Source organism: Oratosquilla oratoria, chromosome 11 (genome assembly GCF_046742065.1).
Source record: "Oratosquilla oratoria isolate Oo_2021 chromosome 11, ASM4674206v1, whole genome shotgun sequence".
Lineage (NCBI taxonomy): Eukaryota > Metazoa > Arthropoda > Malacostraca > Stomatopoda > Squillidae > Oratosquilla > Oratosquilla oratoria.
In genome coordinates, this window is record NC_134787.1 from 15,297,896 (window position 1) to 15,325,616 (window position 27,721).

Sequence of the window (27,721 nt, forward strand, 5' to 3'; positions counted from 1 at the left end):
GGTTATAACATGGGTGATGCAAACAAGGTCATCATAATAAAACAACAGGGCAGGACTCGCAGTAATGGGTATAAACTGGACAAATTTAGATTTAAGAAGGAAATAGGCAAGAATTGGTTTACTAATAGGGTGGTTGATGAATGGAATAAACTTGGTAACCATGTAGTAAGCACTGAAACTATCAGTTGTTTTAAAAAACGATTAGACAACTTTATGGATGGGGATGACAGGTGGTGATGGATACGGAGCTGCCTAGTGTAGGTCTTATGGTCTCTTGCAGTCTCCTTTATTCCTATGTTCTCACTTCTCACTGTATCCAGCCTAACAACTCTTATATTCCATGTTTCTTCCCCATACATTGCTGTCGGCACAATCATCTCTTTATACAATCTTCTCTTAGCATCCATTTCCAAATGTTTTCTCATAACACTTTTTATTTCCCCAAGTCATTTATTTACTTAAGTCTACATTCTACCTCCACCCTCCCTTTCCCACCACATGCGACCCCAAGAATCTATAATTATCCACTTCCTTCAGCCTTTCTCCCTTAATACTTCCAATTTGTTGCCATCCATAAGGTGATGAGACGTACAAGGGAAGAGGATCACAGCAAATTGGAATATTATACCACTGAATATGCAAACATCTACAAGTAGTTTAGGCAACTTGACTATTTTTTCGAAATTTGCATCTCTTGAACCTCATCACTCCTCACCTCAAAACACTTACTTTCTTACAGTATACTTTAGTTCTTCCCATTTTATCAGCACTTTTTTTCAACCCTAATACAACCCAATAACCCTCCACTGCCCCAACATTCAGCTCAACCACATACCTTACACTTCCAACTTCTAATTCTTTAAACATACCAGATAACTATATATGTAGCTTAATGAGAGGCAACAAATGCAACCAATATGTAGCTAAATAATTTATTGAACATCCAAATGGAACAATTTATGAAAAGCACACTAGTTGACTGTTACAATACTGATAGTAATACGGTACATAAGGCAGTCACCATTTTCCAAATTGTAATACTTTTAAGCTTTGCCCTGGGGTCACAACCACTCCTGAGTTTAATCATGGAAGGAAAGTACATCCATGCTTAACAAAAGAACTTGAAATTTATGTAATCCTAAAAACATTGTCAAAGCCAATTATTTTCTAAAACCAATTGCAACACTCCAGTGGCGAGTCCTGTAACATGGCGTGAAGGCAGTGAGGCAACAATACAATTATAAAATCTCACTAAATAGCTTCGGCATGAAGGCTTTGGCCAGGGCAAGAATGGGAGCACCTGTTGGTACACCTGGGAATGGGCCGGATGATCCAGCAATGTCAATGTGGGAATACTTCAATGGCTGTGTACTATCCTTTCCATGCTGAAAGTAAAGAAGGGTAAAACTGGCTATACTGATTATTCTTCACGGTGTAGTTCTATACACTAAGTGCATTCTTAACCTATTAAATATATCACGTTTTCCGTGATGTTATATTTATTTAGGGTGAACGAATAAGTATAACAGCAGAAACTATATATTTTGTATTGTGTGTATTGTGATGCATCATTGTACATAATTCCATGTACTGTATAATGTAAGGTACCACAGATGAGGGAGGAGGGTGGAGGGGAGTGGAATATGTAGGGAATGGAATGGGTGGGAGTGGTTTCTATGCCTTTTTCTTTTTGGCTGCCCACCGTGTATGGGGAAAAAGCCTTTGGTACATGTATGTACCACATTTCATGGCATTACTACAGCCTTGCCTACATCTACAGGCAAATGCAAACAAAACCAGATTTTGGGCTTAAAATCTCGGTCAACTTGACTGGCAAGTTGACCTGTATACCACAATCTACAAAAATTGCCCCCCCCCTCACTTTTTTGGTACATACATATACCAATACTAGTAAGTGAAGAGATAGGTAAATGTGTAGTGGAGTGGAAGGAGGTTTCCTCAAGGATAATGTGGATGAAGGTGAAACTGGGAAAGGAGATGTGGGTTTTTGTAAGTCCATATGGGCCTGGTAGTGAGAAGAGTGTAGAGGAAAGGGAGGCTTTTTGGATAGATTTAAACAAGTGCATAGAGGGATTAGGGAGAAATGTCAATGTAATAGTACTGGGAGACCTTAATGCTAGGGTAGGAAATGAACCAATAGACGGAGTGGTTGGGAAATGTGAAGTTCCAGGAAAGAATCGTAGTGGAGAGTTGATGGTGGAGATGTGTCTAGAAAGAGAGTTGATGATAGCAAAGACTGTGTTTCGGAAGAAAGTCAAGCATAAGTACACATGGGAGAGGGTGGTGGAGGGAAGGGTGGTAGATAGAGCATTAATGGACTATGTAGTGGTAGATAGGATTATGATAGGAAGAGTTAAGGATGTACATGTGCTAAGGGGAGAGGGTGGGGGAATCGGATAATTTTTTGGTGGAAGGTAAGTTGAGAGTGGAGGATAGATGGAGAAAGAGGAAAAGGACAAAAGGAGGTGCTTAGAGTAAACTCTTTAAATGAAAATGAAAAGGAGGAGGAGTACAAGAAGAAGCTGAGAGAGGAGTGGGAGGGAGTGAAGGATAGAGTAGAGCTAGGAGTGGTGGAGGAATGGGGATGGTTCAAGGAGGGAGTCACAAAGTGTGCAAAGATGGTGTGTGGAACAAGAAGGACAGGAGGAAACAGAAGGAAGGGTAGTGAGTGGTGGGATGAGGAAACAAAGAAGGTTGTAGAAGAGAAGAAGCGAGCTTTCACAGATTGGTTACAAAATAGGACGAGGGAGTCATATGAGAGGTACAAAGAAAAGAAGAGAGAAGTAAAGCACAAGGTAAAGGAGGCAAAGAGGAGAGCAGATGTGAAATGGGGTAAGAGTATGACAGAAAATTTTGAAAGTAATAAAAAGACGTTTTGGAAAGAAATTAAGAGAGGAAGGAGGAGGCGAACTAAGTAGAGAAGAAAAGGTAAAAGGTGCAGATGGAGAGATGATAATGGAAGAGAAGGCAGTAAGGGAAAGATGGGCAGAATATTCAAGGGAGATGCTTAATGTGAAGGAGGATAAGGAGGGAAAGATAGTTGCAGTGGGAAATGCTAAGAAAATGACCGTGATGAATGAGGACAATGGAGGAGAAATAAGAAAGGATGAAGTGAAGGCAGTTGTTAAGATGATGAAAGCAGGTAAGGGACCTGGTCTGGATGGATGCCATGCAGAATGTTTAAAAAAAAAGGAGGTACAGTGATGGTGACTGGCTGGTGAGGTTATTTAATGTTTGCTGGAGAGAGGGTAGAGTGCCAGAGGACTAGAGGAGTGCATGTATAGTTCCACTTTACAAGGGAAAAGGGGACAAATGTGAGTATAGTAGTTTCAGAGGGATTAGCTTGTTAAGTGTAGTTGTTGTTGTTGTTGTCGTTCCCTAGACTGTCTGTCCGAGCAGTCCCGTCTCCCCAAGGAAGGCCACAGCCGAAACTGGGTTTTCCCACAAATCCTTTATAGAGTGTATGTTGTGTTGTTTGCGTGCATGATTGTGTATAATGTAGTCTTCCATTATGTGTTGTATGGTATGGGGTGAAGTGTTACATCCTGGGCAGCTGTTCACAACACAGTCGTCCAGCCTCTTCTGGTAGCTTAGAAGTGCTGGGTGGTGACCGCATCGCAGTCTGGCCAAGTGGACTCTGTCCTTTCGTGGGAGAGAGGATTCAGAAGGGTGGATATCAGGGGGTCTGGCATGCAGCAGTGTGTTGTCTTTCAGTGTGTTAATGGAGCGGTGAGTGATATGATCATGAATATGTTTCCGGAGGCTGGTATTTGGTGGTTGTGGAGGAAGAGAAGAGAGTATCTGTGCGTAATAAAGGTCTTTGGGTGTAGTTTTAATGTTTCTTGGTGTGTGTGGGTGTTCTGCTATGTAGTGTAGCGGGTGTGATGTGTTTGTGGTGACTGCAGCAAGTGTTTGTGTGCCTCTCATGTCGAGGTGGTCCTTGACTTTGAGGACTTTTGTTTCATGGTGTAAATGGTCTGTAGGTGTTGTAGTTGTGCAGCCTGTAATTGTTTTTAGGGCTTTGTTTTGTATGATTTGAAGGGTGTTGTGGTGTGTCTCACTGAGATTAGGAGCCCATGCAGGACTCGCATAATTCATCACTGAGCGTATGCATTGTTTGTATATTGTTATATTAGTTTCTTTGTTTTGTCCAAATGTTGTTCCAGTGATTGACTTAAGTGCGTTAAGTCTAGGTGTGCATTTGTTTTTTATGTTTGTGATGTGTTGTTTGAAAGACATGGATGTATCGTATGTTACACCAAGAATTTTCGGTGTGTTTGTGTGTGGTATTAGAGTGTTGTTGATGTAGAGATGAGGTATGTATTTGTGTTCTTTTGTCCAGTTGGTGAGAAGTGTTGCTGTAGATTTGGTTGGAGCTATTTTGAGTCTGTTTGTGATGAACCATGTGTTGAGTGTGTCAAGGTATGGCTGGATTATTTCTGCAGCTTTGTCTGTGTTACGATGTGTGCATGTGATTGTTATGTCATCTGTGTAGGAAGAGATTTGTATTTCTGAGGTGTCTGGTGTGGGTAAGTCATGCATGTATAGATTAAATAGTGTGGGGGATAGAACTGTTACGTGTAGTTGGGAAGGCTTATGGGAGGATCTTGATTGAGAGGATTGTGAGAGGAACAGAGGGAGTAATTGGTGAGGAACAGTGTGGATTTAGGACGGGTAGAGGTTGTGTAGATCAGATTTTTGTGGTAAGACATATGTGAGAAAGCTATAGGAAAGGGGAAGGATGTTTTTTGGGCTTTTATGGATCTGGAAAAGGCTTACGACAGGGTAGACAGGAAGGCACTATGGGAGGTTTTGCAGATATACGTGATAGGAGGAAAGCTCCTAGGAGCTGTCAAGAGTTTTTACGAGAGTAGTAGATCACGTGTCAGGATAAGAAATGGAGAGAGTGAGTGGTTCGAGGTAAACGTGATGTGTTATGTCGCCCTGGCTGTTCAACTTGTACATGGATGGGGTAGTGCAAGAGGTAAATTCAAGGGCGGTGGGTCAGGGATTGGAGATGGTTAAAGAAAATGGAGAAAAGTGGGAGGTGAGCCAGCTGTTGTTTGCGGACGACATTGCACTTGTGGCAGGATCAGAGGAGGGATTGAGGAAGTTAGTGACAGTTTGGGAGTGTGTGTGAAAGAAGAAAGCTGAAGATAAATGTGGGTAAAAGTAAGGTGATGAGATGTACAAGGGGTGAAAGTGGCAGCAGATTGGAAGTGAGTATTAAGGGAGAGCAACTGGAGGAAGTGGATATTTTTAGATACTTGGGTGCAAATGTGGCAGGAAAAGGTGGAGTGGTGGTGGAGGTAGAATGTAGATTGAGAGAAGCAAGTAAATGCCTTGGTGGATTAAAAAGTGTAATGAGGAATACACATTTAGGAATGGATGCTAAGAGGAGACTGTATGAAGGAGTGATTGTGCCAACAGCACTGTATGGAGCAGAAACATGGAACATAAGAGAGGAAGAGAGGAGTTTTGAATGTGTTTGAGATGAGGTGTCTGAGAAGTATGATAGAGGTTACTAGGCTAGATAAAGTGAGAAATGAGGTGAGGAGGAGAACAGGGGTAGAAAGGGAGCTGGGAGATAGGGTTGATGAAAGAGTATTAGGATGGTTTGGACACATGGAAAGAATGAGTGAAGAAAGACTGGTAAAAGAGGTACGGAAGGCAGATGAGGAGGGAGTGAACATGAGGGGATGTCCAAGGATGAGATGGATGGATGGGGTGAAGGGGGCTTTGGGGAAGAGGGGAATGTCTGTTGAGGAAGGACGGGAGAGGACAGAAGACAGGGGTGATGTGATGCATGATGTGATGCATGATGTGATGCATGAGGTGGAATGAGTGGGGGGAGAGGTAGTATGTGTGAGCAAAATTTGACGCAGCCCAAAGGGATTTCTCCCCGTCTTCTTTTATGCATGGGGGGACAGAGAGGGGGGTCGCTGATTTAATGAAGCGGCCTTGCTGTGGATGTGCTGACTTGTGACACTGCTTCTGACCCAGGGCAGTGGACAAGGTGCAGGGATGACCCGTCATCCAGGAGATGCTAAGATGGGAGGGAGGGTGGAGGGGAGTGGAGTGTATTTAGGGATGGAATGATTTTATGCCTTTTTTCTTTTTGGCCACCTCCCTTGTAAGGGGGAAAAAGCCTTGGTATATGTATGTATGTACATATACCAATCGTTATTGCCCCTTACAAGGGAGGTTGCCAAAAAACAAAGGTATAAAATCCACTCCCACCAATTCCATCCCCACATACTCCACTCCCATTCATCCCCCTTCCTCCCTCTTATGCTTCTCCTGGATGACGGGTCATCCCTGCATCTTGCCTACTGCCCTGGGTCAGAAGCAGTGTAGCAAGACCCAGCACATCCATGGCAAGGCCGCTTCATTTAATCGGCAACCCCCCCCTTTCTGCCCCCTCATGCAGAAAAAGGGAAGACTGGGAGAAATCCCTTTGGGCTGCATCAAAACATCATTCACACATACTCACCCCCTCCCACTCCCTTTCATGCATCACAGCATTATCTATACACAACAACACTTTTTTTTTTGTATGGGAGCAACCACATACACATACATACATACATATACCAAGGCTTTTTCCCCCTTCCAAGGGAGGTAGCCAAAAAGGGAAAGGCATAAAAACACTCCCACCCATTTCATCCCTAAATACACTCCACACCCCTCCCACCCTTCCTCTCATCTGAGCACCTCCTGGATGACGGGTCATCCCTGCACCCTGCCCACCGCCTTGGGTCAGAAGCAGTGTCGCAAGACACAGTACATCCACAGCAAGGCCGCTTCATTTAATCGGCGACCCCCCCCTCTCCGTCCCCCTTTGCATATAAGGCGAGGACGGGGAGAAAACCCTTCGGGCTGCGTCAAAATTTACTCACACATACTACCCCACCCCCCAGCCCATTCCTCCTCATGCAGTCACAACATCATCCATATACAACCATTCTCCACTCACCTCTGTCTTCCGTCCTCTCCCTTCCTTCCTCAACAGACATTCCCCTCTTCCCCAAAGCCCCCTTCACCCCATCCATCCACCTCATCCTAGGACGTCCCCTCATGTTCACTCCCTCCACATCTGCCTTCCATACCTCTTTTACTAGTCTTTCTTCACTCATTCTTTCCATGTGTCCAAACCATCCTAATATTCTTTCATCAACCCTATCTCCCAAATCCTTTTTCACCCCTGTTCTCCTCCTCACCTCCTCATTTCTCACTCTATCCAGCCTAGTAACCCCCACCATACTTCTCGGACACCTCATCTCAAACACATTCAAACTCCTTCTCTCTTCTTCTCTTATGTTCCACGCTTCTGCCCCAAAAGGGGACAAGTGTGAATGTAGTAATTTCAGAGGGATTAGCCTGTTGAGTGTAGTAGGGAAGGCTTATGGGAGGATCTTAATTGAGAGGATTAGGAGAGGAACAGAAGGAGTAATTGGTGAGGAACAGTGTGGATTTAGGACGGGTAGAGGTTGTGTAGATCAGATCTTTGTGGTAAGACATATGTGAGAAAGCTATAGGAAAGGGGAAGGATGTTTTTTGGGCTTTTATGGATCTGGAAAAGGCTTATGATAGGGTAGACAGAAAGGCACTGTGGGAGGTTATGCAGATTTATGGGATAGGAGGAAAGCTTTTGGGAGCTGTCAAGAGTTTTTATGAGAGTAGTAGAGCATGTGTTAGGATTAGAAATGGAGAGAGTGAGTGGTTTGAAGTAAAGGTGGGACTTCGTCAAGGATGCGTTATGTCGCCCTGGCTGTTCAACTTATACATGGATGGGGTGGTGCGAGAGGTGAATGCTAGGGTAGTGAGTCAGGGATTGGAGATGGTTAAAGAAAATGGAGAAAAGTGGGAGGTGAGCCAGTTGTTGTTTGCGGACGACACTGCGCTTGTGGCAGGGTCAGAGGAGGGATTGAGGAAGCTGGTGGCAGAGTTTGGGAGAGTATGTGATAGAAGAAAGCTAAAGATAAATGTGGGTAAAAGTAAGGTGATGAGATGTACAAGGGGTGAAAGTGGCAGTAGACTGGAAGTGAACATTAAGGGAGAGCAACTGGAGGAAGTGGATAGTTTTAGATACTTGGGTGCAAGTGTAGCAGGAAAAGGTGGAGTGAAGGTGGAGGTAGAATGTAGATTGAGAGAAGCGAGTAAATGCCTTGGTCGTTTAAAGAGTGTAATGAGGAATAGACATTTGGGAATGGATGCGAAGAGGAGACTGTATGAAGGAGTGATTGTGCCAGCAGCACTGTATGGGGCAGAAACGTGGAACCACATACACGACCACAACTTTTCTTAGTATAGGGGCAAAATGGACATGACAGCAATTGCGATATTAAGACACAAGATGTATTATCTACCAAAAATTCTTTAATCTAAGTTTGTTTTATAAATGTAAATTGCATGAGAATACAATACTAATAACAATTCTAACTACCAATGCCTACACAGTACCTTGTCCAAACCAGCAGCCAAGATCATGAAGGCAGAAGGTGTCTGATGACCTCGAGGAGTACGGGATGATGGAAGGTTGTTGCACTGCAACACATCTTCATACTCACTTTTTCCTTTGTGGAATGCATAGTCTTCCCGACGGATAGTAGACACCTGAGGAGACATGGCATGTACAATTAACTCTCCACAAAATCTGTCTGAATTCTATGGTGGCATACTTCATAAGTTTTGTTCTGTTTATGCCAGTTATTCAATTAATGGGTTATTCATGAACTGTCAACATCCTTTCAGAACATCTTCAGTTTGAGTTTCCCTCTGAACAAACAACCAAAATTAAGTTATGCATTACTAAATGTAAGGGAAAATTTACCACTGATGCTAACATGGGTTCTCTGGCAATTGTCGATTCTTAAATTTAAGTTGTCAGAACATAATTCTACCAATTCTAGTCTATATAAAGTGCTCGACAAAAATACCATCCACCTGGGGTGAGGTGGACAGTGCTTTTGTTGAATCTGGAAAGACCCATACAAGCATGGTTCATGCCAAAAATTCTGTCCACCTACAGTGGACAATCTTGTAAAGAGGAGAAACGACAATGAACCACTGGACTAGGAGATACAAGCCTATTGATATAGTTTTTCCAATGTTATTTTATAAAAGTAATGTGCAACCAGAATTTCTAGAGCCTCACTTCTAGGGGGTCTCCTAGTTGGTGTCCTGCCTGCTGTACCATTCTGGAGGTGTTACTAAGTGTTGCTGGTCCATTGTCCATGATGGCAGAATAGGCCTCCCCTACAGCTAGTACACAGTGTCCAGTCAAAGTGGCTATGGTCATAATATATGGATCCACCTAATCAGGGAGAAAAAGGTAGAGTTACACAATATTAGACTTACTTGGGGTTACGAACCTTTTGTATATGTATATACATATGTCATAATTAAAATCTATTTATTCTACCTGTTCAGCAGCTCTTTCCTTCATACGACACAAAACATCTGCCATTGCCATCCGACCTTCAGCATCAGTGTTGCCAACACGCACCCTGACACCAGCACGTGATGTAATGATCTCGTCAGAAACATAGCAGTCTGAGCCAACACTGTTGCGAACCATGGCCATGCTCCCAATCACCTGTTAGAAATATGGATTATTTACCCTATGAGCACATTAAACCAACTCCTATACACTAACAATTTCATCAACCAAACCATAACTAATATTTTCATATAGCCCCTACTATCAACATACTAAAGCCCCCTACAAAACTGCAGATCAACAACCTGGTCACACACAAATACTCTCTTCTCTTCCTCCACAACCACAACATACCAGCCTCCAGAAGCATATCCATAATTATATTGCACACTGCTCCATCAACAAACCAAGACAATATATTGGTGCATGCAAAGCCTCCTGATATCCACCTCTTTGATTCTTCTAGCCCCTGAAAGGACAACTGGCCAGACTGTGGCGTGGCTACCATCCAACCCTTCTAAGCTACCAGAAGAGGCTACATGACCACATTGCAGACAACTCTCAGGGATGCAACACTTCACCCCATACAACATATTATGGAAAACTGCATTGTACACAATCATGCACACCAACAACACAATATATACCAAGGGATTTGTGGGAAAACCCTATTTCATCCATGGCTTTCCTCAGGGACATGTGACTGCTCAGCTAGACAGTCTAGGGCATGGCAACAACAACAGGTGAAGAAACTATTAGTCAGAATGAGCCACCATTAGTACATCCTACAAGGCAATCAGCACAAAAGGCAATTAGATCAAGGCAAACACTGAGTCACAATGTGTAATTGTAATTGGATGCACTCCTTTACTGCCTAGAGGGTGTCAGGAATAAATCCTGACAGAGGCATTTTTTAGAGTACAAGACATGATTTGAAGCTGATCAGAAGCATCTGTGATTTGTGATTGGGGCACAATACAAAATTTACCCCAATTACACCTCATACAAACCCTATCATCTGAAATGTAAATACGATGAAGTGGGTGCTAAACCACAGTGACGGGATGCATTCTATGAGAGTGCACCAGTCTCCCTTCCACTCCCATGCCTATAACCCTGCTACGCCCAAAGCTGGCACATGGATCACCATAACTAACCAGGACTTAGATGAAGAAAATCACAAAGTGGCCCAAAGACCAGCAAGATGTAATTTTAGGATCTATGAAATATTCAAAACAATTGGAATATAAATAATTAAGATAATTTGATATTCAGCAAAGACACATGTTGCTCTGTGTAGCAATTGTACTTTACAGGGTTTGAGTCCCTGCTCATTACAGCCATGTAGATTTTTGCTTCTTTGTGAACATTGTAATATCACAGGAGTATCCCAGTATCAACTCTGTGGGATGTTCACCTATACTAAATTTATGCCATCAGCATTTACTTGTTGAAAGGGATGGGAAAATTTGTCTGAAGTCATAATATTCAACAGTTAGGTTCTCCGATTGTTCGGTTTCAGGATAGGGATTACTAGTTCCCAGACTGCATAAGGTGGTCCCATAAGAAAGTCAAACAACTCTCTCCATAGGTAGTGCTCAAGATACATACATACATATACCAAGGCTTTTTCCCCCCTTAGAAGGGAGGTAGCCAAAAAGGAAAAGGCATAAAATCATTTCCACCCATTCCATCCCTGAATACACTCCACACCCCTCTACCCTCCCTCTTATCTTAGCACCTCCTGGATGACGGGTCATCCCTGCACCTTGTCCACTGCCCTGGGTCAGAAGCAGTGTCACAAGACACAGCACATCCACTGCTCAAGATAACCATCATAGAATACAAGATCCTTTCACTTTGCCTGGTGTTTTTACTCTAATATTGAAGATAAGTATTTAAGAAGAATCCATAGGTGCTGGGTGCCTTAACCTTTTACTAACAAGTGAGTGAGCAAGCATGTGCATACACGTGTGATTTACCATAATAGTCTTAGATCATGTGCTGGACTTGTGATAAGTAGCTATCATTCTCATGGACAAGAAGTCACATTGGTAATACTGTGATCTTGCACCCCCATCCTTGCTTAAAAGGTAACATATCTCAGTATCAATAGGGTTTTTCATACCCTGAGCAGAATGCAACCCTTATACTGCAGCATGGCAACCTGTAACACATTTGGAAAAATGTAATTCTTTTGTATTCTTACCCGCAGGTTTGGTGGCTGGAGGGTTGCCACTGCCTGCATGAAGCCTGCAACAGCCGCAGATCCACATTTGTCCCTGTGCATTCCAGCCATCACTCCTCCAGCTTTGATGTCAGCACCACCTATGGCAGAGAACACTTGCTATTCTAATGATCAACACTTGCTAGCACATTTACATTAAATCATGATCAATTTAATTAAGTAGCTAAAAAGAAAAAGAAAATTAAAACCAGAAACTGGCAAGTAAACAGACAAAATGTCTCGCATCTCAATTAAAACACTAGCTTCCAGTTTCATATACCTTCTTCAAAGCTTAGGGAAATAATAAAACAGCTGTGTAGTTATGAGCAAGATTCCAAAATAATCTAAACAAACCCACCTGTGTCGTAAGTAACACCCTTGCCCACAAGCTGAAGTGTATGTTCAATGGGACCTGCCCCTTTATAGTCCAGATAAATAATTCTTCCCTGATGCCTTGGTACACCTGTAAAGGAAAATGAAGTACCTTTTATAATTACCAATATATACATATTCTATCACGACTGATGTCTTTTATCCTTTTGCTCTTTGTTAAAACAAAAAAGTATTTTGCCCATTTCTCCAATACTCTCACTATACAGTTTTGCCACAATATACAATATCCTTTTGACTAACCTTTGGCACAACGATTAACTGCTGAAAACAGAGGATATTCTTTGCAAAGAGTTTCATCATCCGATACAACTTCCACACCAACAGCTGTTCCTTGGAAAACATTGCGAACATATTCTTCAACTCTGGGAGGCGCCATCCGTTCAGGGTCTGAACCACCAATGTCTCTTGCAACAATCCTACCAAAGTAGTGTTGGAATAAGAAACACCACCTAGATCACAGCCACATAATTCTCTATATAGCAATAGCTTCTTCCCCCTTACATACTCGTACATATGCATATACCAAAGGCTTTTCCCCTTACACAGGAGGTAGCCAAAAGAAAAAGGCATGGAAACCACTCCCACCCATTCCATCCTCTACATACTCTACTCCCCTCCACCCTCCTTCTTATCTTGGCACCTTATACCTAAAAGTAAAGGCATAAGAGGGTTTCCCCGCTTACAAGGTTGGCAATATTATTATTGAATAGTATATGCTTAAAATGGATGGATGGCTGGGGTGAAAGGAGCTTTGAGCAAGAGGGGAAAGTCTGTCAAGCAAGAAGGAAGGGGACAGGGGTGACTGGAGAAAAGTTGTGTAAAGACAATATTTTAACACAATCCAAAAGGAACTTCTCATCTTCTCTAATTTCCCAGGTGGAGACAGAGAATGGGGGTTGCTGTGCAAGTGAAGTGGCCCTGCTGTGGATGTGCTGCATCTTGCTGCATAGCTTCTGACCCAGGCAGTAAGCAGGAGACAAGGATGACCCTTCATCCATAGGGAGCCAAGATGAGTGAGAAACAGGGGTGGGGGGTGGGGGGTGGGAGTGAAATGGGTGGGAGAAGGTGTGTGCCTTATAAGGAGGAAGAAACCATTGGTATATATGTAGATGTGCGTAAGTCCATCTTGAACAAGAACCAGATAAACACCAATCAAGTTTATGCAAGAAAAGGGATATTAAAGGTACCTGTGGGAAAGGCCAGAACTGAAGTTGCAAAGTAAAGATGTAAGAAACAGTGAGCACTTGCACAAAAATTATGTCACTTTACAATACTGGCCTTCTAATTTATGGAACAATGTAAACTATCAAAAACACTATCCTGAAAAAGCTCTACATAATATTAATTAAAAAAATTTTTGAAGGTACTGTTATACTCACCTGGCACTTTCTAAGGCCAAAGCGAGTTGTACTGTTTTAGCATTGCCCACATAACCAAGCCTCTTCACCTTCTTGGCCTTTTCTGGTAAAGCTTCTCGCACCTGAGCACAATGAACCATATTTAGGTTTTCAACATCTTAAGACAGAATGCATAACATGATGAAAACTAAACAGCTTTAAAACTACAACAGTAGTTGACAATGCAATTTCCCAGATGAAAAAGTCTTGTTGGAATTGCCAAACCACTTTTTACATAACACAAGACAAGTTTATGATGTTCATGTTTTATTTTACTTCAAGATTCTACCTATGAAAAGCAACTTGGCAAGCAGTCACCTCCAATGGTACGTAGAGTGCATGCAGAGCTCCAAGCAGGGTGACGAGGTCAGCATGCTCAAAGGAAGAATCAGGAGCTCGTACCAGCAGAGGGGCTTTCATTCCAATCTTCAAGGCCCTAAATCAAATAGTTGTAGCAATAACACTCCTTGTAGAAAAAAGACTTTACTGTAAATAAAATTACATACAGTATTTCCATTATGTGCCCCAAAATAATACCTTTTTCCTATGTTTACATTTCAAAAATCTATACGGTTCTAATTTGAAGATGCAAACATATAGGGTTCAATGATGGGCACTTGCTTGTGGTGGTCCTACAAGACTGACAGCTGCAGATTCTCAAAACACATCTTTCCCCACCCCCCCACCTCCATTAAGTGCAGTAGCCCTCTGGGGCTGAAGTCTCCAGACCAAGCCTATGATCCACTAATATCACCTTTAAATGTACTGCTTAAACCTTTCCGCTAAGAGCTGACAACCGGCAACTGTTCCCCTTCCACTTCAAGCCAGTGACTGGTGCACCTCCATTCAGATTACCACCTGGCACTAAATCAGTACCAATACAAAATTGTCCCATCAAAATATCAAGTGCCAAAGGTGCAACCATCACATGGATGACAAGGAGCTCTAAATTCAGTACTCCACTGTCCTTCACTTGCTCTTTCAAGACATGCATACATTTACCAAAAGGCCACGTCCCCTTCATATAAGGAGTTTGACACCCTTCAACCAATCCACATCCATATTTTATGATAGAAAATCTGGTTACAGTGATCAATACACATTGGCATTCTTTGAACTACCCTATCTGACAGCTCCCTTCCCACTGGTACATTTCCCCACGTCAATTCTTATATCTACTATTAATCTCAAAATACTCTACTTCAAACCCCCCCCCCCTCTTCATTTACCATATACAGAATCTGCTCTATAGAACAGTGGGTAGAGTTGCTCCTTCATACACCTTTATATTTTTGTTCATCCCCAAATATCTACCCCCATGTGGAGTATTGATTCCATAATTTTCATGAAGTCTATAAAGGCTTTAATGACACCCTTATGGACCAGTCACACTGTATTCTTTTATGATCATTAGTTTTAACTTTCACTGTCCTTCCTTTCTCCTGCCCCCCATAAATCTCTTCATTTATCATATCAGTGTGATACTGCCCCCCCCCCAAAAGATAGAAGTATCAGTGACAAAATACTGAATACCCATCTTTCATAATACTTTTTATTCAGCCCAGACATTTACTCTAAATTTAAAAGTTTGCTTTAGAAAGAGATTTACAACTGCAATATATGGTCATGCATTTCTCAAAACTTATTCCATGCATAACAGGCAGACGCCTCCCTCCTCCACACTGGTATCAATCAATCTGCCCCTGGTTTCTTGCAAAAGACCTGCAGCCTTCAGGTAATTCGCAACAGCTTTGCCCATAGAGGCACTTTAAAGCAAGTGAAACATGCTGCATCCTAGTATTGGACAGAAGACTAAATTCAAACATATAGCAAGCACTATTTGGAAACAGCACCTTTAAATAAAAGCCAAAATACATTTAAAGGTCTGGACATGTAAATTTTTTAACAATGGGTTACTCTCTGGTGGTAGGTGTAATGCATATTTAAAAATTGATATCATAAAAAGGGACAGGGGTGGGGGTTGAGAGAGAGAGAGAGAGAGAAAGAAAGAGATGAGAGAGAGAGAGAGAGAAAGAAAGAGATGAGAGAAAGAAATAGAAAGAAAGAGAAAGAGAGAAAGAAATAGAAAGAAAGAGAAAGAGAAAGAAATCGGAGGTGATAGAGGATTGAATTTTAGATGCTGGTGGTTTTAGCAACTCTGGAGGACAAAATGAAAGATGATGCAAATCCCCAGGTGCTGAAATCAATGAAAATTGGTAATACATCTAAACTTGCGGTATTTTGTTTTTGTTGTCTCCGAATCTCTAAGGGTACCTATTAAACTAGATCACAAGAATTGCATGAAAATAAAAATCTGCAACTGTATTTGAAATGGACTGGATAAATTAGACATTTACACATGCATACTAAACATAAGGCTTGTTCAAATCTCTGGACTGGTACAAAAGCAACTCTCCAAACCAGTAATATAGGATTGTAGGGGCACTGCAATATTCCACTTCCCTCAACATTTTGGCAACACTCACTAACACTTTGGATTTCTACGGAAGCTCACAGTACCAACTATACCAATTCCTGCACTACTTGGCCATTACCTCTCTTGAGCCACAATATTACCTGGTAAACCATTTTTCCTGGTGTCTCAACATTGTCCACAGATTTCTTAAAATATCTATCTACTTCTGGAAATCTGTGTATACAGGACTGGTTACCAATGCCTGCAGCATTCGTTTCTTTACCTCTCACCCAATCAATTGTTCTCTGTATTTTCCCACATGAAAAACTCATCAGATCTATCTTGGGTTTGACAAACAAGTTCTCATGTTTTGATCTTTCTCCTTCTGTTGTATCCTTTCTTATCCATACATAAATTTATCTTTACAAAAAGAGAATTCAATAAAAATGCTAGAGGGGTGACAGTCCTCCATTATACATGCTGTAGGCTGAGAATTTTTTTAAATTCTACAAGTAAAATCACCTCTTCAATATAAGGAAAGTAATTACCTCTTAATACCAGATGCTGCAGCATCAGCAAATCTCCTAACATCATCATAATCCCGGTTCAGGGGACCAGTAGGAGCAAAGACAAAACGACCTGCAGGAAGGTCCACCCGTAGACAAGCACCATCTTCTATGACGGTCTTATCTGAAAAGATAATGAGGCACCGTTATGGGAAGGGCAACAAATTTGAATGTTTTTGCTATGAATGAATGAAATGAAATACCAAGGTGAACTAGTGAAATATTACTAGTGTCACTAGTAGTAATGGTTGTAATATTTCACCAACTGACTAGAACACGAGCCTAAATATATGGAATTTACATACATATTACATATATAACCTTACCAATGTCAGCCTGCGCTTTGAGGGGAGCCTGTAACTTTTCATAGGGGCCAACTAGCTTTTCCAAAGAATCTGTGACCACAATGATGCCATCATAGCCACTTGCTTCTAGCTTGGTCTCCGCCGACACCTCAAAATCTAGCCTGAAATCCAGAGTACTAATTATTCACAAACCATAATAATGTATTCCCACTGCATACAACTTTGATAAGGCCAATTAAAGAATACCATGCTGTCATAACCCCTCTAGATTTGATGAGGTTCATATTAATTTACTTGAATGATTCTTTGACATTTCAGTGCCAGAAAATGTTAAGTACTACAAATAGGAACCACTTAAATCTTCCCATTAGCTGAATAAAACCTTGTGTCAAACTAAATAAAATTGTACACAGTAGGCTAATGCTACTAAACTATAAATGGATCCATACTATGGCGATCTCATTTTCCACTAACCCATCACCTAATTCTGCTCCTATACTATTCAAAAGCTTAAAATCTTCATCAAGAGTTGGATGGGTCTGACTCATATGAGGGTGTATGCTTTATCAGCCTTATCAAATAACAAGTGCTCGGGGATCATACGAGTGCAGCCTCTACGACGCAAGATACGAGATGACAACCAAATTACAAAAGGTCGAGATATGAAATTATGAATAATAAGGTGGATCAAAATTTGGAGGGTAATAATAAAGAGCTCGTGGAGAATAGGAAGGTCGTTCCTTTCTGGTTAAAATTATTAATTTAGTTATTATTACTATTATTCTTATCTTGGTACTAGAAACATTGTTCCAATTATAAATATTGTATCCAACTCAATTATCACAACCAGGGCGAGCCCACAATCACCCACTTCAAGGCGTAAAATAATTTTTTTCCCAATCTCCTTTCCCTTCCCACTTCACACTGGGTGACGTCATAGTCACCAGACGGCACATGATCTTTCGACATCGGTACTGTCTATACACGCCACGTCATATTTTCTGAAAGTATATCACATATTTTCGGTTAATATAGTGTTTTGGACATCGAAGAAGAGACGCTGAGAAAACTTTATTGTGCTAGACCTGCGAGTGAAGGGCAGTTTAGCGAACGTATGTAGATACTGTATTACGATTCATACGAGAGGATGTGAAGAGGGTGTATTCGTGACGCCCACCAGCTGATACCGTGTCAAGAGCAATATTACGCGTTATTGTTTTCAGATTACATAATTATACTTGTATAAATCGCGCTCATTCTCGCAATACGATGTTCCTAACACAATCGGGTAGAATAGAAGTACCAATTTATGCCGTTTCATCGAAAACGTGCTACGAACATAAACCAACGTACACTGTAGGCTCGAATTGAAAATATGCTACGAAAAAAACCCCCGCAGAATCCTATATTATTTCACAACTGAAGAAAAAAATATCACAGAACCCTACATTATTTTATGGATTAATAAAACAAACGAGGTGAATTATAGCCACAAATTTAAACACCATTAACAATATTACATTACAAGATCTGGACGGAGGCGGAAGGATTCCTACTCGAACGCTAGAGTAACCAAATGTTTGAATATTAGTTGTCATGAATGCAATCGAATGGTGTGCTTGATAATATTCCCTCTATTTTCTTAACTGGGAGTGTGTTCAGAAATTTGCTTGTGTGCAAACTTTGCCTTCTCTGAAAAGTATGTGCCCATGCGAGTCACCATCTCATTTAAGCAAATTCGTAAGTTATTACATATTACTTCCAAGCAGTGGCGTACCATATTTTTTTTATTTTTAAGTTGACGTTTGGGTGGAACTTCTTTACTGAAAGGATTTTAATATTTGAAAACCTTGTGCGCGCAGATTTTTCTTTTATGTGCACTAGTTGTAAAAGATGCGCGCGCGCACAGATTGGAGGGAACGTTGGTGCCCAATAGTTCTACAATTACTGTCACCAACTGCACTGCGTAGCGAAGTAGCAGACCATTACATTTGGGTGGAATGCATTTCGACAAAATTTCATACAGTGGCCAAGGGGCAATTACAAAACTGCCACCAAGGTATACCATCAACTGAATCTATCTACTAATAGATGATCTCCCGCCATCACTAGCCTGACGGTTGACGGTGTGGATACGTGTGGTGGATATTCAGTTGCTTTTCAAGTTTCACATTTCACTACCGTCTCTGGTCATGCATTCCACATATCAATCACTCGGCATGGGAACGAATATTTCCTTTTGTCGAGTCTTGCTTGTGGTTTGAATTACTTCTCGAATGTCCTCTCGCCGCAATGACTCTTCACTGCATTCCTTATACTTCCCACTAAAAATAAGAGATCTCTAGTTCGCTCACGGAAAGAACGGACGTAAACACATCTCCCTTCTACACAAAATAAAAATACATTTACATAAACCAAATAGCGAATTCATGTCATTTAACTCTTATACTGTTTTATTTTGGCTACCGTAAAATAATTCCATTCACCTTCACAGCATGCATAGTACTAAAGGCTACTCCCAGGATACATTTCTTTCATCCCTGACATTTTGGCAAGAACTGCATATACATGAGAAATACTACAACCAACAATTCTCATTTAAAACAGATCTGCCTGCGCATAAGATGCTTGGCGACAAGCGGGCCTCACATATGCTTATCAAACCCGAGATAACAAAACCAACTTTGTTCTCGAGTGAAGTACAATCACGTGACGGTAGGGAGCGGGGGGTCCTGCAGAGGTGAATTAAATAGATTGACGACAGTTTCACACGTATGGGTACAACTACTGCAGGCCCCGACTATTGATGTCCACAAATTGGGTTTTAAATTTTGAACAACGTCGGTGGGGGTGGTCACCTTAGCTGATTGGAATGGGAGTGTGAGTAAACAACGCTCCCCCCCCCCCCGCCCCAAATGATGATAGACATTACTTACCCTATAGGAAAAGTGTCGGTCAATGCATTTACAAATAAACACTTCAACCATATTTCCCATATTAGTGTAAATACTGATATATCGTGAATTTTATGTATGTATAATATACATATATTTATATAAAAATATATATATCACACATATATATATATATTACACATACATATACATATTACACATACATATACACACATTTCTATTCTTTACAAAGTATGAATGTTATATTCCTTTATCTTAAATATAATTTGCTTAGAAACGTGGAAACGCTGGGTATTCGATGCTCCCCTGCGAGAGGAGTCAATCTGATAAAATCTTATCTCTCAGCAGTGCCAGGTGCTCTTAGATACTCTTACCATAACAACCTTGGCAACTAATCACCGGGTTCCGTTATTTGACCAGGTTATCTATGATCTCAGAAAAATGTCAATCAATCCAAGTGTTACAGGGCTGGGAGACCAATAAATCCTCAGTTTTCTTTAGCTCAAATTAATTTTAACATGTTTGAACTCTAAAAGCTCTGGGTATGCTGTGCAACCAATCAAATGAACTAGTTATCAGTACATTCTGGATCTACAGAAGGTAGATCAGTCAAAAACAGAAGAACGCGCTGTCGATTTCCAACCAAACCATTGTATAACCTTCGCAAAGATTATTCATTTTCCGCCCGAAACTTGAGACAATCATGAAGCGAAGGCAACATTTTCCTCAAACTTCCTCCTACCAACAAATACTCGTTTGGTACCAGGTTAGACTGGGTATTCTCTTACATGACAAACGTACCATGTGACCTACCACTGGTTCACAGGTTTAAATTCTTTCAAATCTCAGTGTATTTTATACCACACATTGTATATGTTATACAATATATACATACACAAACACACACTAACATATATATTACACAAAGTACAAAAACCTTGTTATAACTGGAACGCCACAATTTTCATTAAACAAACCGACATGATACTAAAATATTGTTAAACAAAACAACCGTAACGGTATGTGAAGTACGACGTCACAGTCCGTATGCATCCAGGCTCTACCTGTATGTAGGCCTAACGTCAACACGTGCTCATAACTGTTACCGGCCCTTCGTCAGGCCCTGTTCCACAAATACTGAAACATGACAGACACCTGTTAATGTATAATTCATTTGCATTCGTCAGTGAATAGTATGAACAAAAATACACGTTCCCAAAATCTACTCCTGTCAACATGATTTGGAAGTGCAAAAAGATGCCAACTACAGAACCTAAATCGCAGATGTGGTAAATTCTATGCGCGTATTCACCCAATTGTTTTTACAGAATCGTAATATGCTTGAAAGGAGTTATGCACGCAGTGCCCTATCTTCAAGTTCCCACAAGTCAAACTTCTATAATAGTTGTGTGTGATTCACCACCATAGTCTTGGATCACGTGTTGGACTCGTAGCCGACAGCTATCCCCTCTCGTAAGAGCTCAGTGCTCGTATGACCGACCTATGGGTAATTTTGTGACCTTACACGCACACACACAACTCCCCACCCACGAGAGTTGTAGTAACGACTCGCACCGCAGCTGTGCTGAAATGGTTTCAGTCTTAGGCGGGATTCGAACCAGGACCGCCGTAGTGGCGACCGGGAACTCTACCACTGCGACACGAGTTGTGTGTGTATATGTGCGTGCGCGCACAAACCTAACCCAGGCCTACGTCATTCTTGCCCACAAACTGGTATTTCCTAAAACAGTGGTTCCCAAACTATCTTACCTGACGCCCCCTTTTTGCTTCCAGTAGACCCGCACGCCCCCCCCCACTCCCTCTTTTGTTCATGTGAAATGATTCTCGATTTTATTTCTTAGCATTGTTCAGGAAAACGGATTTCTGTTTGTATTAAATTTTAATAATAGTACATTCCAGAGACATTTTTCTAAGTAACTAAAAACGAAACATTTGGTTCAAAGGGAGCGAAAAAAAAAAATCTTTGAACATTAGCAAATTGGCAAAATTGACTTGCAATTTTAAGAATAGATAATTTGAAAACATGGCATATAATATTTGTAAAGACTCATGAGACTAAGGCACAGTGTATGAACTAATTTAGTGAGATGGATGCTGCTGAATAGAAAACGGGTTGGAGTGACTGCTATAATTATACTTTGCATTATGTAATGGCAGATATTTGTTCTTTGAATGATTTTATTCTAACTAAACAAATATTTTTGAGCCTTTTGAGACTTCACGCCCCCCCTCCCCCCCAGTTTGGGAACCACTGTCCTAAAACAAAAGATGAGGCAAAGTCCACCACCTTTCCTTGCATCGTGAACTACGGCCACACTTGCTATAATGTTAGACTGGCTTTTGTTTTCCCTGGCTTGACAGCGACACGTGCAGTTGCCTGGTCACACCACTCGCCAAGTCCGCTAGCGGGATCCGCTGATCATAAACTGTCCACAGTTTCTCAATTTTCACGAACTTTTTACTGAGACTTATAACAGTCTCAAAGGACCAATGAAGTTGACGTGACATTTTCGGCCTTGTGAACCACCGCGGTCGTACGAGAACGGAATGGTACATTTCCATCAAATTAAATTTATATTCAGTTGTTGCATTGTCTACACACACACACACACACACATATATACAGTATATATATTATATATATATATATATATATATATATATATATATACAGTATATATATATATACAGTGTATATATATATACAGTATATATATATATATATATATATATATACAGTATATATATATATATACAGTATATATATATACAGTATATATATATATATATATATATATATATATATATATATACAGTATATATATATGTATATCAAAAAGCCTTGAAAATTAAAGAATATTTATTTTCTTGTATACATGCCGAATAAGCGGTAGTTTAATACCGCTCACTCATCCAACGCTAACATTAGCACTATCTCGGATGCCAGGGAAAACGGCCAGCACGGCTTGCTCAAGAATCGGTAGTTAGTGCAGCGCAAAAAGGCTGGCCGATCAAGCCGTATCGCTGGATCCATCTATTTCAGAAGCTTGGTGTGACCCGAGGCTTTAGCTGCTCATTCAATGTAGGAAAAGCTGCAACAAGTCCAGTTTGTGTCGCGCACAAACAAGAACTTCGGGGGGAGGGTGGGAGGGGGAGGAAGAGAGCATGTGGAAAGCCATGAGAAAGGGGAAACTGCGGTTATCAAAACCCTAAAATATTTTTTCCTACGCGGTCCCTTTCCACCACAGAGAATACCTCGTATTGTTTCCCGGTGCACTTCTGGCAATGTATTTATTTCCTTTTCTCCGCGATATGATTAAGTTGTGGTTATCCAAGATGGTGTTCGAAAGTAAGACCGAGAAGGTTAGGTTAACTTTGATAGGCTAGGTTAGTGCTGCGGTGCCCAAGTCACAGAAATAACCCACATATATCCCATTCTTGCTTAAAACGGGTCTTTCATAGTTCTCCAAGTGACCAAGAGTTCATAAAATCTATACAAATAAAGTAGAAAGGACAAACATTTCTATCCGAAAGACCTGCCACCACAAAAGATAGAACAAGTTTTCAATTAAAACCAAATTTTTTTGGGAGTTTTCGGGAAATTCCTCATTGAGCACTTTCGGAAACTCCTCCGTTGTTTTTCAGTTCGTAGAAAAAACGTCCGAGGACGCGGGCCTGACTTCCCCGAAGTAAAGACGAACGAACATCAGCATTAAGAGTTATATAAAACGAGGAAAATGCCGAGGTAAGGTCAATATACGGAAGAGGGCGGCGTGTTGGGTTGGGCGGTCGGTCAGAAGGGGGAGAAAGAGAATGGGAAGAAAATGGGAGAAAAGAGGGGGTGAGACGGAAGATGGGCGGAGAAGGGGGAGCGAGAAAGCGGGAAGAGACGATGGAAGAGGGAAAGAAAAGGTTGGGGGAAGAAGCGGGAGAGAAGGGGGGAGTGAAGAAGGGGGAGAGAAGGGGGGAGTGAAGAAGGGGGAGAGAAGGGGGAAATGAAGAAGGGGAAAGAGGAGGAGGGGAGTAAGAAGTAAAGAAGGGGGAGAAGAGGAATGGAAGAGTTCGGGGAGAAACAAGAGAGCGATAGAAAACCAGAAAAACTAAAAGGAAAAGAGGAAAGAGGGAGATGCAGAGCGAGAGAGATGGGGAGAGCGAGAAACTCGTTCGGTTGCTCAACGCGGGCACCGTGTGACAAACACCGCTCAGCCCGGTTGACACAAGAAACAGGAATGTCCGGTGACGAGGCAAATGGCACATGCCAAGGGCACAAAACAGTTCTAGATTACAGGTTCGTTACCATGGACGTGCCGCAACGAATAAAATCGCCTGGCGGTAGCAAGTACTACCTAGTACAGATTAGGTTAGTCGAAAGGGACGCCACGGGGGTAATAAAATCGCCTGAAGACAGCCAGGCCAAGAGGAAGAGTGCCAACAGGCACGGAGGGATTTAAATCGTTACAAACTGATGGAGTGTGGAATAGATGGCAACGAGTGGACGACCGCTGGATAGCGAAATGTGATGGATCAGTGATGGATGGCAGATAGATGGATACTTCGATTATATGGATTTAAAGTGGAGCTGTGTGCGCGTGAGACTGGTAACCAAGTCATGGACAGTACAGAATGAATATGGGTTGTTACATAAATTTGGAGGATAATATGTAGCGTGCAGAAAGGCTTGATAATCCTTCAGACATCTTTAGACACTTCGCACACAGCTAATAACGACGAAGAATCAGGGAATAGTAAGAAGAATGACAAACAAAAGACGAGGAAAAGGAAAACGAAACAGTTTAAGTAAAGAGTCAACGAGAAGCTGAAGAGCAGGACTGCACAAAAACGAAGGGCGTCACTGAAGCGGAAGAAGAAATCGAAGACGAGAGAGAAGACGAAGAAAAGCCGAGGGACCACTGACGTAGTCAACGCCAGCCATCGAAGGGTTTCGTTGGTGCATGTGACCCGAGAGTGTAGCAGTCGACGCCCGAGCGACGCAACTTCCCGTGCAAGAAGGGAACGAGGATTCAAATGACGTGTCCAAGGCAGTTTCTTAGTTTTCCTTCTTCTTTTCTTGTAGTCAGGTTTAGGTAGCCCTGGATCTCCTAGCATCTGGTTACAAGAACTCAATCCGTTACATGACTAAGGGGTAGAATTCTTTTTCTAGCACTAGCTAAAATTTATGAAGCACTAGTCGCATTTGCTTGTCTGCAATGAATCCGCCATCAAACAACTAAAGTAAATTTGAAACCGACTATTGACTGTTATCTATATACAGCAAAAAAAAATATATTTTTTCATTTTTTGCACTACACAAAGGAGCTTTAAAAATATCAAGCGTTGGTTAAATGGAGGTAAAATTTAAGTATTTTGGCGAATTCTATGTTCACGCGAGCCGGGTAGAAACGACAAAACGGGATCCATTGCTCTAGACAACATACAGATACATCTTGCAGCGTTAGCAATGTTCTCAAACTCCACCAGAGGCTCGATCTCTGGTATGCATTGTCGCGAGCCCTCTAACCATGATAGCAGCTGCGTGTCATTCACGTCTTGGGTACCTTGGACCAAGATCTATATATACAGATCTTGCCTTGGACTTGCGTTTGCGTGCGCACATACGAGATTGTACACATCTTAAAAACGTACTCCCCTCGAAAGGTTTAATAAATTTGTCGATCCCACTGGCCCGCGCGATCAGCAGTGTCCCGAAAATGGTAGTTATTAATCTAAACATCTGCAAACACGCAATGGGGACTAGAATAGGCTAGACTGGGATGAAAAGAATTAACTTTAATTCCAAGCTGCTGACCACCATTTTCCCGAGACAAATAACGCGAAGATTCGAGAACGTTATGAAACACTTCAGACTGACCACAATTTACTTGAAGTATTGAATACTATCCTGAATACCAGTGCTTTCATACATGCACATTTCAAACTTAATTTTCGAAAGTTTAGCAAGAGGTTTCGATTAGTAACGGTGGGTAAAAGAATGTAACACCATTTAATCTTTTTATTTAACTTTATATGGTAGGGGGTTCTGAAAACCGGTTTTTACACGGCCATAGGAAGAAATGCATGGGAACTGGTTTTCATATAATGCTGAGCGAGATTATAAACCCGTTTAGTGCAGGGCGAAGACAATTTACTAATTCAAAAATATCTATTCACCGGAAAATACCAAGTACATTCGTTATGATCAAATTAGTTTTCAGGGACAAATACTTTCACAATAGAAGGAATGTCTCATTTCCTCGATCAAAACAAACCTAACGGGCACCGGAACGGTTAACGGAAATCTGGGATGCCCTGGTGCTTTTAACCCCCCCCTTCACCACGCTTATTATAACAATCACCAATATCATATTTGTTGCTGTCGCTATATTAAAGACATAGGGTCTGCAAAGCAAGATCGCACTGTAGGCGTGGGAAGGGTTGAATGAACTTCTGTTGAGCAGGTTGACGAGGAGAGGTCTGCTAGCTCACCACCGAAGGCCAAGGCTGCCTGGACTGCACTCAAGGGAGCACGAATGGATTACATCATTATATACTTTTGAATGTTCAAAGATAATTCTACTTGCCCGTAGTAGATCCTTCACTCTTCGTTTGCGATTCGCCAGGCAAAATTGAAATTTATTCAGAACCCAAGTTTATTATATTATTTTTTAAAGAGCAGAATAAATAAATAAATAAAATAAAAAATAAATAAATAAATAAAATAAAAATAAATAAATAAATAACGACACTTATGTAAAACAATACCAGAGATCAGTATTGATATACGGGGCAGGCCTGACTTGAACAGTGACACCATTAAAAACACAAGCTACGAACAGAAACGAAAAGGTCGAGTTTGATGGAGGGCGCAAGAAGAAGAAGAAGAAGAAGAAGAAGAAGAAAAAAAAGATCAAGAATAGTCTGGAAACCGTATCAATGGTTGGAATAATACGAAGGAGTAAATCAAGATGGTATAGCCACGTCACGAGGGTGGAATAAAGTTCCCATGCCAAATACTTGAGCTGCTGGAAGCAGAGAGGAAGGGCAAGTGGGAAGACCCAGTAAGGGACATTGGTGGATGGAAGAAAATGATCGAACCAATAGGAACTTGGCGCAAGTAGGTGATGGCGAGAAAGGAGAGAGCGATAAAGCCGAACGCGAGAATGGACCCCCCCCCCCGCAGCTACAGGATCAAACCAGTTTCATCTAACTCCTTCACTGCTGACAATATTAGCTCTAGCTACCGCCATGCGATATTATTCAGTCGTGGGACAACCCTCTCCCTCCCCCGGCTGCGAAACTGTTGCTGTGCAAGCCCCCGTCAGCCGGCGAGACCCAAGTAACTACAAACCGTACCTGAGACAAGTCGTTGACTTGGGGGACACGCACGGGAACAAGCCACGCAGGTCGAGGTCAAGACAAGGGAGAGCGAAGAACCACTTTCCCCCTGGAACAGAATCGCCCCACCCTATCCCACACACCGCCCCCGGAGCCAATCTCGACCACAACTACATCACGATAAAATACCAGTGTATCAAATAATTTTCTCTAGCTAACGACATACTATTTCATTCAGCTAAAAGAAAGTGTCCCGAAATAGTAATACCAGCGCTGTACATTAAAGCAGAGCAGTTCTGACCAACAAGAACCGTGCAGAGGAATTCAATACGATTGGAGGGTGTGGGGTATGCAGCACTATAGGTTTATCAGCGTCAGCTCAGCGCTTCTATCCACGTGGATGACGACCACACTGCCATAGATTATTTTAGGGTGTGTTGGTTTGGAGGTTGGAAAGAGTCATGTGAAAGTATAGTTTTCTCGAGTTACGAGAGTATTGATGTGTTATGTTGGAGGGCGAGGTGATTAATAGGACATTTCAACCCTTCCATATCAGGGGCCATTTCCTTCTGTACACTGGCTGTTTCCAGACTATTCTATTCGCGTGCAAGACGTTCTGGTTGCCGACAGACTATTTCATTCACGTCCTGGGGCCTCTTTTCGGTCTTGAGGAGTAATGCACGACA

General features: G+C 41.7%; 1 protein-coding gene across 1 annotated transcript in view; it reads right to left on the minus strand.

The window, feature by feature from the left end:
- Positions 1-918: 918 nt before the first annotated feature.
- The window catches only part of Dip-B (Dipeptidase B), a 30,472-nt gene continuing 3,669 nt past the window's right edge, over positions 919-27,721 (minus strand). The window contains exons 2-12 of the mRNA XM_076192361.1: positions 16,789-16,928; positions 16,445-16,586; positions 13,799-13,916; positions 13,463-13,563; positions 12,324-12,499; positions 12,049-12,153; positions 11,673-11,791; positions 9,446-9,619; positions 9,179-9,337; positions 8,485-8,637; positions 919-1,385 (exon numbers count right to left, since the gene is read on the minus strand). Of these exons, the coding sequence (XP_076048476.1) occupies positions 1,239-1,385; positions 8,485-8,637; positions 9,179-9,337; positions 9,446-9,619; positions 11,673-11,791; positions 12,049-12,153; positions 12,324-12,499; positions 13,463-13,563; positions 13,799-13,916; positions 16,445-16,586; positions 16,789-16,928 (1,534 nt within the window). The 3' untranslated portion in view covers positions 919-1,238. The remainder of the gene's footprint in view (positions 1,386-8,484; positions 8,638-9,178; positions 9,338-9,445; positions 9,620-11,672; positions 11,792-12,048; positions 12,154-12,323; positions 12,500-13,462; positions 13,564-13,798; positions 13,917-16,444; positions 16,587-16,788; positions 16,929-27,721) is intronic.